Here is a 12,354-nt window from a genome sequence, read left to right as displayed (position 1 = left end):
ATATACGACTGAACTCAAGAGAAAGACAGCCCTGCACCGAGAGCTGTCTCTGTCAGTTGTGATTGCTGCTCAGTCCCTCTGGCTGCGACAGAGACTGCAGCGAGCAGCTGGAGGAGAGACGTTGCTTCTTTATCTCTCCTCCTGCTCCTGTCCTCTGCCTTTGATCTCCCTCTCTCCTCTCCTCTCTCTCCTCTCCTCGGGCTGTTTCTTATTGTGCTCCTTTGTTCATCTGGAGCTCTGTTCCCGTTACACCGGACTGTCGCAGCAGGTGTGTGTCTGTGTGTGTTTGTTAGAGTCGAGGATCAAGTTGCTGTTCATTTTTGGAGCAGGAGATCATTTAAAGAGCCAGCCCACATTCTTAGTTGTCCTCGTTGTCATTGATTACACAATGCCGCTCCTTGTAAAGGCAGGAAATGCAATACTTCCCTTTGATGGTGCCAACAGAATCTGTGTGTGCATGTGTGGATTGGTGTGTTTGCCTCATGGGTTGAAGAAACATTTACCCTTAAATGGAAGAATCAGGATACCAAAGCCTGAGAGATGCTGGATTTCTGAGGCCAAAAGCGACACCAGTGTTTGAGAGTAAAAAAATCTGATGGTGATACATCAGCAAATATTTGGTTTGAGTGTTTTGGGTTTTTTTTTTACATTTAATAAATTCTACATTTAAAAAAATCTTTGTGCTTCCTCAAAATTAGTGAATAAACATGTGTAGCCATATACAGTATACAGCAGGGGTGGGCAATCCTGGTCCTTGAGGGCCACAATCCTGCATGTCTTAGATGTTTCTCTCTTCCAACACACTGATTCAAATGATCAGCTCATCATCAAGCTCTGCAGAAGCCGGATAACGATCCTGATCATTTGAATCAGGTGTGTTGGAAGAGGGAAACATCTAAAACATGCAGGATTGTGGCCCTCGAGGACCAGGATTGCCCACCCCTGCTGTATACAGTCACTGGCAAGAAAAGGGTCCAACCTTGTGCTAGCAAGATGTACCTAGGCCGGTGAGTTTATGCTAATCATGTGTTGAGTGACACAATTTAAAGATGTAATGTGAACTTTTCAGTGCTCTCCGGTGGACAGAAAATGTTACAGCGACAGTCCATAAATTACTTTAAACATATACTTGGCTTTTCTGTACGATAAATTCTTGTTATTTATGTGACACAGATAAAATAGACCCATAATGTGTATATGAATGGTGAATCAGATACTACATGATCAAATTCTAAACAATCTTGACACGAAGATTGTACAAATAAACCAGAATTAGAGGAGAAAAACAGCAGTCACATGTGATGCATCATATTTGTGTTTTGTTTCCTGCTGTGGCTGAAATCTTTTACTGCTGAAAAAGCTCTTCACTGCTTTAATCGCCGTCCTACAGTTTTGTCCTTGCTTCACTTTGTGACATGTCTCTGTTTTTTTTTTCCTTTTCTTTTTTTGCCGTTCAGGAGGCGGTGGGGCGGGTTTGTCTGAAGGAGAGAGGACGGGACGTATTGGTGTTGCAGAGAGTGACATCATCTGTGACGTCGCCGTCGGACCGGCCCTCACCCACATCGTCGGGAGGCGGGTCCAGAGAGGAGGATTGCGACAAGAGGTCAGTACCTCCTACATAATAAGGGGCCTCTAAACTAACAGTAGCAACAAAAGCATAATCACAGTACTCCTCCCTCTCTTTTTCAGTTTTCACTTTGACATCTCAAGTTACAACCACATGCTCTTGCATGCACTTGCTAAATATCAGTAGTGCTGCTGACACTGTGTGTGTGTGTGTGTGTGTCTAAGATAATGTATGCTTTAGCTTCTGGCAGACAGCAGCAAAGAGAGAATGGCTTTTTGTTTTCAGCTGAAAGGGAACAAAGATCGCACCGAGACCGGATGACTTCCTTCCACACATCAGCCTATGTGTTTAGTATCATACATGTGTGTTTATGTGTGCCTTCTTTACAAGTGCGTTTCTTCCAAGGCAATTTCTTTGTGCAATATTTAAGTCAGTGTGTGCCAAGACCTAAGGCGCAGAGCAGGGAGTGTCAGTGACAGGCAGGTTAAGTGGGTGTGGGTATGTGTGTATACAGCCTCCCAGTGCTACTGTAGTAGCCGCCAGTCAGAGGGTTGAAACTCTGGCGCTCTTAGCTGACACGGGCAGACGGCAAGACAGTTTGCCCCACGGTAGAGCACCCTTCCTGGGTATGTAAAGCTGAGAAGAGGACTTATTGTTAGAAAGTGTTTAGATATGAAGATGACCTCTGAGCTCGCTACACTTGCAGAGGCGGAGGAGGACATAGATGATGATAGTGACGATGACGATGATGAGAGTAGCAGTCATGATGGAGACGGTAGCAACACGGAAATCTCTACATTCGATGTTCCCCATTTTCGCTACATCGATGACGATGATGCGGAGGAGACTATAGAGGACCAGAGGGAGACAGGATGGAGGAATGCAACCGGCCGTACTTGGTTCTCTAGTGAGGAAGATTGCTGTGACTCTTCCTCTTACAGGTATGTGGTGGTGTCGGGAACGCCGCTGAAGATCTTGGAGCACCTGCTAAGTGACCTGCGGCTGGATGACCAAAGAGGGGCACCGGAGAACAGGGAGAGCGGTGAGTTTGGAGACGCACACATGTGAACACACGTGTTTCATGGCTTTGTGCACAGATCTGTGTGAGGGCATCCGAACACACAATGTGGCTGTGTCTCCATTAACCAAAAGAAACGTAGATGGGTAGGATTAGAATATTTTAAATTCCAATTTTTTACATGTACAAACAACAATCATATAAATAAACTGCCTGAAGTGTTTGTCTTAGCTCTTCAACCAATAGTATTCTTTAAACTGAGCGCCACTCCTCCTTCTAAGAAATCACTTTGCAAATGCCGCACAACAAGTTCCAACACTGCACAGGCTGGACCTCTTTCTGTTGAAGTGGGTTCAAATCCCAGGTGGTATGCACTTCCTCTCTGTGATGCTGTGTGTGTGTGTGCATGAGTGTTTGGCTGCATGAGTCAGCCCTCTCACCACATCCAGGTGTGTGTGTGTGTCTGTGCATTCCTTCAGCCATGTCATTGGCTGTAAATATGAGGAGAGGTTAAATGCTCTAATGAGTTTGTAAAATGATTGCCTCAGGGAGCTGTAGGCATTCCTGTTGTAAACAACTTTAGTGGGCTGCTAACTGTCAAATCTCATTTTCACAATCCTCAGGTCTACCTTACAGGCACTGTGTTCTTTGATCATGAAGCGATTACAGCAGCACTATACAGCTTTACCTCGGGAATCATTTTGTCATTTGTTTAATGGCAGCGCAGTGAACACATGGACCACACTGAAAGTAGTGGAGCGTAATCAGTTAATTGTCTTGTGCGTTTAATGTTACAAAGCGCTAAAAAGTATTGACAACTTGGCCTGCGTAAATATGTTTCTTGGTCGGAACAATGAGTCAATGATTAATGATTAAATAATCATTACAACTGCTGTTAATCAACAGTTGTTTCAGCTGCATTGTTTACATTATGTGAATGTGAGGTGACTGAGGTTATAATATCGACTATGGTGGGTGCCTCTTTTATCTTAAAATATGAATTTGACAAAAGCCCTCCTGCACAGATTGAAAGAAAATGCATTTTGTAAAAATACAAGCTAATTTGTTGTCACAGTCCATGGCTCTTGACTTCTTCTTGACTTAAATTCATCTCAGAGCGTAGGTCCACTAAAATAATACTTTTATCGCACAGGAACATCTGCTTCCCAACTTGGATTTTATAAAACTGTTCTATTGCCTCTTAGCACAGTTTCAAGACAAGGCGCCTTTATGCATCAACTCCTCAGCACCACCAGTTCCCAGCAGTCCACAGGGAGCCATCTCACTGAATTGCAGGAAGCAAATGAAGAAAGAGGGAGAGATAAATGTGGGAGAGAGAGAGAGAAGGAGCGAGAGAGAACTAAGATGGTCTTTGTGGAGGAGGTCTGCCTGATATTTATTCACTGAAAAGAGAAAAGACAGGAGGCAGAAGTAGGGATGCAGAGTTTATGTTTGGATATCTCTGTCTCTGCATCTATGTTTGTCTCTATCTTTTGGCTTTTGCTTTATTTGCCCCGTATAAGCATGCACATTTGTGTTGCATGTGTGTGTGCACATATGCGCATGTGTGTTTGTGTACCCTCTGGGGTGGTGCTGAGCATCAGTGTGTCGTTTTAGCGGGCTTAGCTGTGCAGCATGTTGAACAGGCTCAAACACGCTTCCGTGGAGGGAGAGCGATTACCCCAACCACCCCTCTCCACGTACACATAAAGACACACACACACACACACAACAAAAAAGACAGCAGCAGATTACCGCGATTAGTTCAGCACACACACATTTTCCCTCGTCTTTTTTTTCTTCTTCCTGTCTTTCTCACAAGAGATAAAGTCCCCAAGGTCAGAACTGAATGAGTTATTCATCAGGGTGCTGTGTGTGTTTGGGTGTGTGTGTGTGTACTGCGGTGTCTGTGAGTGTATGTGTTTGACTTTGTGTGTGCCAGCGGGCAAACGCAGAGGGCATATGTTGAAGATGAAAATGGATATTTATCATCACAGAGAGCTGAGAGAGGGTGAGCGTAGGAGGAGAGAAGTAGCGGGGGGGAAATGTAATCGCCAAGAAGAAGAAAATGAAAAACGGGGGTGTAGGGAAGGGGAGGTGGATGAGGGTAGTTTAGGATGGAGAGAGTGAGAGAGGGAAGTGGAAAGAAGGGAAAAAAAAAAAAAGGCCGATAGCAGGTCAAGAAAGAACTGTATGTCTCCTGATTGACGAGAAAAGGCCTCAAAAAAACGAGAAAATGACAGGAAAGTGAGTCAACAAGGTTTTGAAAAAGTGATACGCTCAGTCGAACCTGCCTAAAAATATTTCCCGCTAAAGTTGTGTTTTTATTTTTAAAGAGAAGACAGTTGATCAAATATTAATGCCACGGCCTATGCTCAGTCTTCTATAATTGATTTCTTTGCTCTCTGCCTGACAGAGCCATATTTGGGTCACACATTTTCCCAGGGAAAGAGTTTGACACCACAAACACACACCACAGCTCCCTCACACCACCAACAATGGCTCATTACCCATCTGCCACAAGGGCTGTTTCTGTTTGGTTCTTACCACTGATCACCTGCTGAGTCTCACGCATACTCACAAACTCATACTCACAAACTCTCACCTTTCATTCGCACATTAGCTTGCTTTACTATAAATGTACGTTTTTTTTAAGTTGTTCAGAACATGGACGAGATGCAGTTGTAGCCCTCTTTGTGATATAAATATTTGTTTCAGTTTTTCTTAAAAGCACCTAAAAACTTTCTTGATTTCTCTCATTATTCTTGAAAAAATAAGCCATAATAATAATCTTTCAGAATATATATTTTAAAAATCTTAACACTCAAGATAATTTGCTTTATCAGGACTATGTGGGTGTAGTTGGAAAATATTTGATTGATAGCAACTAACAATATAAGCAGGCGATCTTTAACCTTAAACCTCTGTGACTTCAAACTTACACTTTGCAACTGAACTCATTGAACTTTGCTTTGACTTTTTATAGAGATCCCAAACTCTCCAAAGTTTTAAGTTCAGATGGTGAATGCATTGGTGTCATAATAGTTTGCTCTGTGCACATCCAACAGACATTTTTATTTTAATACTGGCCACCTAATGAAGCAAGGCCAATATTTGATTTAGTTTAAGTTCTTGTTTTTGCTCTCTGCCAACTCCTGAAGAATGCTCTTAGCTGCTAAATATTCCACTATGTTTATCATCTAGTCCCTCAGTTTGCCTGTTTGCTGTTTGTTTCTGAGCAGGTAGTGTACTGAGGGAGTTTTAGAACTTTTATTGCTGAGATTTTTACAGCTTTTTACAGAACTTTTACAGCTGCCTGAAAATAATGCCACAAGAGACAAACAATAAATTTGCAACCGATAAAATCAAACTAGTGAGCTGAATGACCCTGAAATGCACTGTTGGGTGTCGAGTGTGTCGAGTTGGGGACAGTTATCTGAGGAAATCTAGTGTGGATTGAAGGACAAAGGGAGTAACTAAAAGAATTTCCAAATTTTAATTTCACAAATAAAGAGAAAAAGTAGAACATTTTGCCTGACTCTTGATGTTTTTTTTTATGTTTCAGAGATGCTGCTGGATGACTTCTTGTTGACCTACCTGGTGTTCATGTCCACTAATGACCTTTGTCAGGCTCTACTGGGACAATATCCTTTCTGGCAAACCCGCACATGCACTCAAACACACACACATCCTTTCAGGCTCCACACTCCCCCTCTGTTGTATCCTTGACCACAGTCACCTATAGCAGCGCCCGCTGCAGGGGCCAGGAGGAGGGCAAAGACGCCCTCTTCAGGAAACGTAAAGTACTGCAGCTGGTCTCCCACTGGAGCAGGCTATACAAGGACTTCCTCAAGGAAGAGGAGCACGTTAGGAGCTTCATGAAGGTATGACAGTGCTGGCCTTCCTCACTGCTTCTCATCGTTTTAATCCCTACTCTCTCTCTCACCGTCTTGTAGTTCAGTAATGTAATGAGTTTGATCCTCTGGTGTCCTTCCACATGTATCACTGAAGATCATCAGAGGACTCATTCATCTTCATTTGTCTCTCTGTCTTGTTCTAAAATGGGGTTGTCCTCCTTGAGTTCTACATGCCAGGACATCAAGCGTTTTGTAGAGAAAGACAAGAAGCAAAAAAGTGTGTGTATGTGTTTCATCTCTGAGCTTTCTATTTGCCGCATCCCATGTTAAACTGAATCGTGGTTCAGCTTTCTCCCTCAGGGGAACCTCGTTGATGTTTTTATCCTCTGCTTCTGACAGAGAAACAGAAAAAATGCTGGCGCTTTCACAGTGTATCATATGAGGAACGAGTGGGTATAATCAGAATATGTGGCTGTATGGTTCTATTTCACAGAATAATAAAGAATAACCAGGGGGATTGCTGTATTTAATGAGCTGCAGGTTGAAATGGTGGTAATCGAAAACACACACATACAGATTCTAAGTGTCGTATAACTGTCACATTTTTCACCTCAAATGCTGCCGCTAACCGCTGCGTTCCTGCTATTCTCACATGGTAGCCGGAATCGGATTGGGACGCCCGTGACAACTGTGACACCAAAAGAGAAACGGACACGTGCACACAAACACACAACGCAATCGCACGTGTGCACATCCGCACGCTCACAGGCGCGCACGCACTCACCAATCACTTGTCCTTCCGTAACCTGACAGCTCCATTGCTCGGTGCCGGGTTGCCACGGCAACCAAAGTGGTAGGGTTGGCATGGGTATAATCTCATATGGAGTGCGTAACCCAGGTGATAGTTGCCTAGTAACAGAGGAACGAGAGGGGAATTGGGATTGGAGGCTATGGTGGGTCAATGACAGCGATAAGGAGGTGTGTGTGGAGACGTGTGTGTGTCTGTGTGCATGTGGATCCTTGCAGGTCCTCAGTGTTGCTGCCTCCTGAGTTTTCATCCTAGTTACTAATTCTCTGCCACACGCACTCAGACGCTACAGAGCATGCCTAGTCACCCGTTTAAGTACAAAGTACACAACATGTCTGATGTTTTCTTTATGTAATCTACCTACGCAGCATGATGTGCACTGGATGGTGCTCAGTAAATTAGCTGCACAGAATGTAATGTTTGTGCATCATGTTGTTTGTGAGTTATCTTTTTCTCTCGTCTTTCTTCCCTTTTTTTTTTTCTCTCCTAAAAATGGCAAAAATGTTAATAGAAAGCAGAAACCGTTCATTAAAATGTTGAAGTGCGGCGCTCCTTTAATTAGTTGATGTTAATTGAATCAATAGATCAGGTGCTTTGACAAAGCGATTGGTATGTATTTCTGATATGTGGTTGTCGGTGTTTGTGTTCTGATTCACAGCAGTGTGTTGATCACTGTGGCGAGCAGTAAGTGAACCAGCTGCTTGGTATGCACTCAGTGTCCAAGAGGCAGAGCCTGGAGGTTATATGTTGTACTGAGGTCTTTGTATACCTGTGAAAGTGAAATGTTGCTGACACTGTAAGCTGGGACTTGGTATCATGGCTGCCACGCAGTAAAATGAGGTTAGCAGTGCGGTGCTGTTTCAGCTGCCAGTGACCGCCTTTTGCGACGGGTCAAGCTAATGCTTAAAGTATTTAATACGAGCTGTGGATGTTAATCATCGTTTCTGTCTCTCTCTGTCAGACGCTATACAGGTGTGTTTTAGAAGATCTGTATGAATTTCCCACACTGGAAAAAGACCTGAAGGAGTTTCAGAAACTACTGCGTCGCAGACAGTAAGTGCAAGTGTCTCTACATGAAGACTTTGTTGCATGCGGTTACAATTAGATGTACGAAAAACTACCTCTTGCTGTGTTTTTTATATTTCATTCACCTACATCCCTCATCACTGCTATGTGTGCTTCTTTTTTTGTAGCACAGTGGATGACTGCCCTCCAAACCAAAAGGTACGTGTGAAAGAGCATTTACTTTCTTTCTGTAAGGTGTAAATTTAATATCATTTGAAGTACTAGAAGTGCACCGAATAAGTGCCTTAACTACATTTAATCATGCAAGAAGCTAAAAATAAGATGCTAACTTTTCAAATTCATACACTACCATAGATGCTGCTACAGATATCAGTACCTAACAATATCTGGTGCAGTGTAAGTAAAGTATTTCAAGTCCTCATATTTCTTCTGCTTCCCCCCTGTCAGAGTAAACAAATGTATCAGCAGCTAAGTTTGAAAGAAAACTGTTTACAACTCCGCACTCCACCGAACGAGACTAGAGAGGGTGAGTAACAGACACAGATTCACGCACACACATTTACTGCACACAACACACTGCCCAAAACTGTATGCAATTATGCATAATGACAGTCTGTGCACATGCAAATTTTTTAAATACAGTGTATTCAGTATTTTTTCTCTGCTCAAGTACTTGACAGAAATTAACTCAAGTCTCTTTTTTTAGAGAGTTTTTTTCTGCATTTATTTCATTCTGATTTTACGATATTTCAGTGTTTGGTTTTCGTTATTTACTGGGAACACTTTCTGTGTATTTTTCAGTTATTTGTTGCGTGTACGTGAGTGCCGACTCCTACCTAAGTGTGCACACGCACCCCTCGCTGGAGGCCCACGAGCTTCTGCGGATTGTGGGTCTGAAGATGGACAAAGCAGAGGAAGACATGGTGCTCGCTGTGGTGTCGCACACTGGAGGTACAAACACATAAAGAAGTGCATGTGGGCAAAACAGTGTTATGAGCAATGTTTCCGCAATGTTTTTTCTGTCACATAAAATCAAGTACTTTGTCATCAATACCTGTCATTCTCCTGTTTTATATGTGTGTGAAAGGAGTAGAAACTAGATGCCATTTCAAAGAAATAATGGCATAAAAGTTGGTATTGTAACAATGTTTTGTAGGCTAGGTTAGTTTGGTCAGGTTTGCATTCGTACCTCAGCTAACTATTTAACCATGTATCTTTACTTTATGCAAATGTCAACAGTTTATTCATTACTTTTAGCAAATGCTAAACTTTCAGCTGTTTATTCATAATGTTTAGCTTAGGATTTATTGCATTATTATAGAGTTGTCTCTTTTAACTATTTACCCACAACTGTGGAGACTTCTTTGTGTACTTAGTAATTTTCAAGCAACATCAGAAGATTTTTAAATTAAAACTCTTTATATTAAGGTACACTAACTAGCTGCTAAATAGCATGCATGTTAGTAGCATATTGACAATTTATTTGTCATTGTAAAGCATTGATTAATGCATTTTTCTGCATGGCCATATTCCACAACTACATGACAGTAGAATAATTGTTGAATATAGTCATGCTGATTAGTAAGTGCTATATAAAGACAAATGAAGAGCCTACAAGGTACTAATATGAATACTACTAAGCAACAAGTTAATGGTGAATATGTGTGCCTTCATGTAAAGTATCCTGTGAGCTACGACTCAAGCCTTCTACGTACCCCTTGGCAACTGCAGAAGTACAACCCAGTCCCTGCTGGCTGGAAACCACTGCTCTACACTCTTGGCTCTAAATTATCATCATCAGCTCTGTCGCCTTCTCTCTGCTTTGTTTGTCTCTGCAGAGCGGAGGGTGTTGCAGCCCAGTGACTGTGTATATTCGGAGTCTCTGACCCCACAGGGAAAGCTTGTGGCCTGTCGCAGGGATCTCACTGAGATCTTGGTATGTAAATGCCCCGTTCCACTTGTGCGTCTGCCATCCCCCAGTTTTTCACGAGCACTGACAGAAGCTAAAGCTGCATCTTGCAAGTCCAAAGTTAATCACAATCTCGTAAAGTTTTTTATTTAGACATTTGATCCCACTGATGGTAGCTTCTGTACTGTTTTTGGGGGTAAATCGTCATGAAAAGGTACTGAAACACCCTAGATGACTAAGAATCTTCTCAGACAGGCATTAAAATGAATATTCTAATTCCCCAACAAACATATTTCCACAGTCTTATGGTGTGTCATGCATCATAAGCGAGCTGGACAGACTCAGGCCAGGTGATTGTCATTAACTCTGACTCAATAGGAGAGAGAAGGTGCGAGCCACAATTATTGTGCTGTTGCTCATCTGTGACGACAGGATTGGAAAGTGCTGTATCAGGGCAAAGTGTGGTTGTGTAATGGCATGTTTTTCACAGCGGAGCTTCAGTTGTGAATCCTTAAATAACACTGCACTATTGGGCGTTTTAGAAAAGGCAGTTTTAGGGGTTCTAGATTCTTTCTGGATTTGAAATATCGAGCAAATCAGTAAATCCTCCTTGTGAGACCATTTTAATATATCTGTTGTCTAAGAAGCAGGCTGGTATGAATGTTATGTTAATATCTGTTTTTTGTCTGCTGACCTAACTTCAGTTGACACACACAGAAATGCAGAGTTGTAGTTGATATAGTAACCTGTATCTAGAGTGGGATGGAACAATTATAGGAATATTGTAAAAATCACTTCCCAGCTTTCAGTCCTGCTTGTATACAGGCAGGAAGCACTCGATCTAATGGCTCTATGCAGTATTGTTTCTTTTTACTGATGTGTTGTGTTTAAATCCCCGCTGGCCTCATTATCCTGTAGTCTATAGCGAAGGTGAGGTATTGTTTTGCTTATTTAGAGAGAGCCCTATCCCCATACGCAGACAGTATCGGTGTATAGGCTGGATTGTTTGTGTACACTGTCATTCTGTGCACTACATTAACTTTCTTTCACGTGTTTGCACGTGCAGCCTCCTTTAACAGACAGTGCTGAGCTAAGCAGAAGGCCGGTTCGACTTTTAGGCATCAACACCTGGGATGTTGCAGCTGCTCTCACACACCTGGACTGGAGCCTCTTCAAATCCATCCACGAGGTATGCACTCGCACATACACGCAAGTATATGCATGTGCTGCGTGCACACAGTTTATAATAAATTCATATTTATGACAGAGATTGCTTGAACATAAAGCATTAAAGATGCAAATGCTCTACAAGACTTGCTGGATCAGGAGTACAGCTGAGCTCGCAGCTGAGCAGCTTTCAGGAAGAGCCGAATATTTCTTGTGAAAATCGTTAAGCTCAGCTCAGAGGAAGACACGTAGGCTGCATCTTAAGCCCTCTACAGACATGGGATGTGTACCATTGTTGGCTTCATCAATCTGTTGAAGCGACGGCATTTTGTCATTTGTCATACGTGTGAGATTGGACATTCATCAAGTGATGTATAATGTGTAAGAATGCACAAAAAGACGGATGAGTACTAGCAATTGCAAGCTTATCAAACTGTCCAAAAAACTAATAGCCTAGTTTAAAAATTGTGTGTAATGATAACGATACAACTTCAAATGTGTTTTCATGATGGAAAACATGTCAAAACCTGGAGTACATTCATTATTGAGGAACCTTGTTAATTCGACCTGTTCCAAAGTCTGTCTTTGACACAGTTAAGCTTCTTTTTGTTTTTTATGAACATCTCAGTTTGTAATGCATGTGAAGTTGCAGAACAATGATTTGGGATACAAACTTTGTATTTTTGGACCAATATTGGTGTTGAAATGTGTAAAAAGTGGAGTCACACAGCTCAATATTGGCTCCTATTATTGTCTGTTATCGGTTTTTGTGACTGACTGTAGTTCAAGCTTGTAAGAAATGAAGCATAAATGCTACCTGCTAGGATAGTTGTCACGACTTTTACTGAAAAGTTGCTAAAGCTGACATGTTGAGATGTTGTCAGATAAATGGAAAAAAGCGCCTGTCTAAAAGGGGCTCCAATGTTACGTGGATTGTATTTTTAGGAAATATAGATACGCGTTTTTATTTGATTGTGATTCTCAAATGTGGGCATAATCTGC

The 12,354-nt window shown here is 42.1% G+C and overlaps 1 protein-coding gene across 1 annotated transcript in view; it reads left to right on the top strand.

Annotated features, from left to right (window-relative positions):
- rapgef5a (Rap guanine nucleotide exchange factor (GEF) 5a) overlaps positions 1-12,354 on the top strand; it is a 50,825-nt gene that overhangs the window by 31,951 nt on the left and 6,520 nt on the right. Inside the window, exons 10-19 of the mRNA XM_008301234.1 lie at positions 1,458-1,603; positions 2,509-2,609; positions 6,151-6,229; positions 6,325-6,469; positions 8,212-8,303; positions 8,444-8,474; positions 8,724-8,802; positions 9,078-9,227; positions 10,115-10,212; positions 11,252-11,374. Coding sequence (XP_008299456.1) covers positions 1,458-1,603; positions 2,509-2,609; positions 6,151-6,229; positions 6,325-6,469; positions 8,212-8,303; positions 8,444-8,474; positions 8,724-8,802; positions 9,078-9,227; positions 10,115-10,212; positions 11,252-11,374 — 1,044 coding nt within the window. The remainder of the gene's footprint in view (positions 1-1,457; positions 1,604-2,508; positions 2,610-6,150; positions 6,230-6,324; positions 6,470-8,211; positions 8,304-8,443; positions 8,475-8,723; positions 8,803-9,077; positions 9,228-10,114; positions 10,213-11,251; positions 11,375-12,354) is intronic.

Source organism: Stegastes partitus, unplaced genomic scaffold (genome assembly GCF_000690725.1).
Source record: "Stegastes partitus isolate 25-593 unplaced genomic scaffold, Stegastes_partitus-1.0.2 Scaffold1645, whole genome shotgun sequence".
NCBI lineage: Eukaryota > Metazoa > Chordata > Actinopteri > Pomacentridae > Stegastes > Stegastes partitus.
This window is presented reverse-complemented; position numbering and strand designations above follow the sequence as displayed.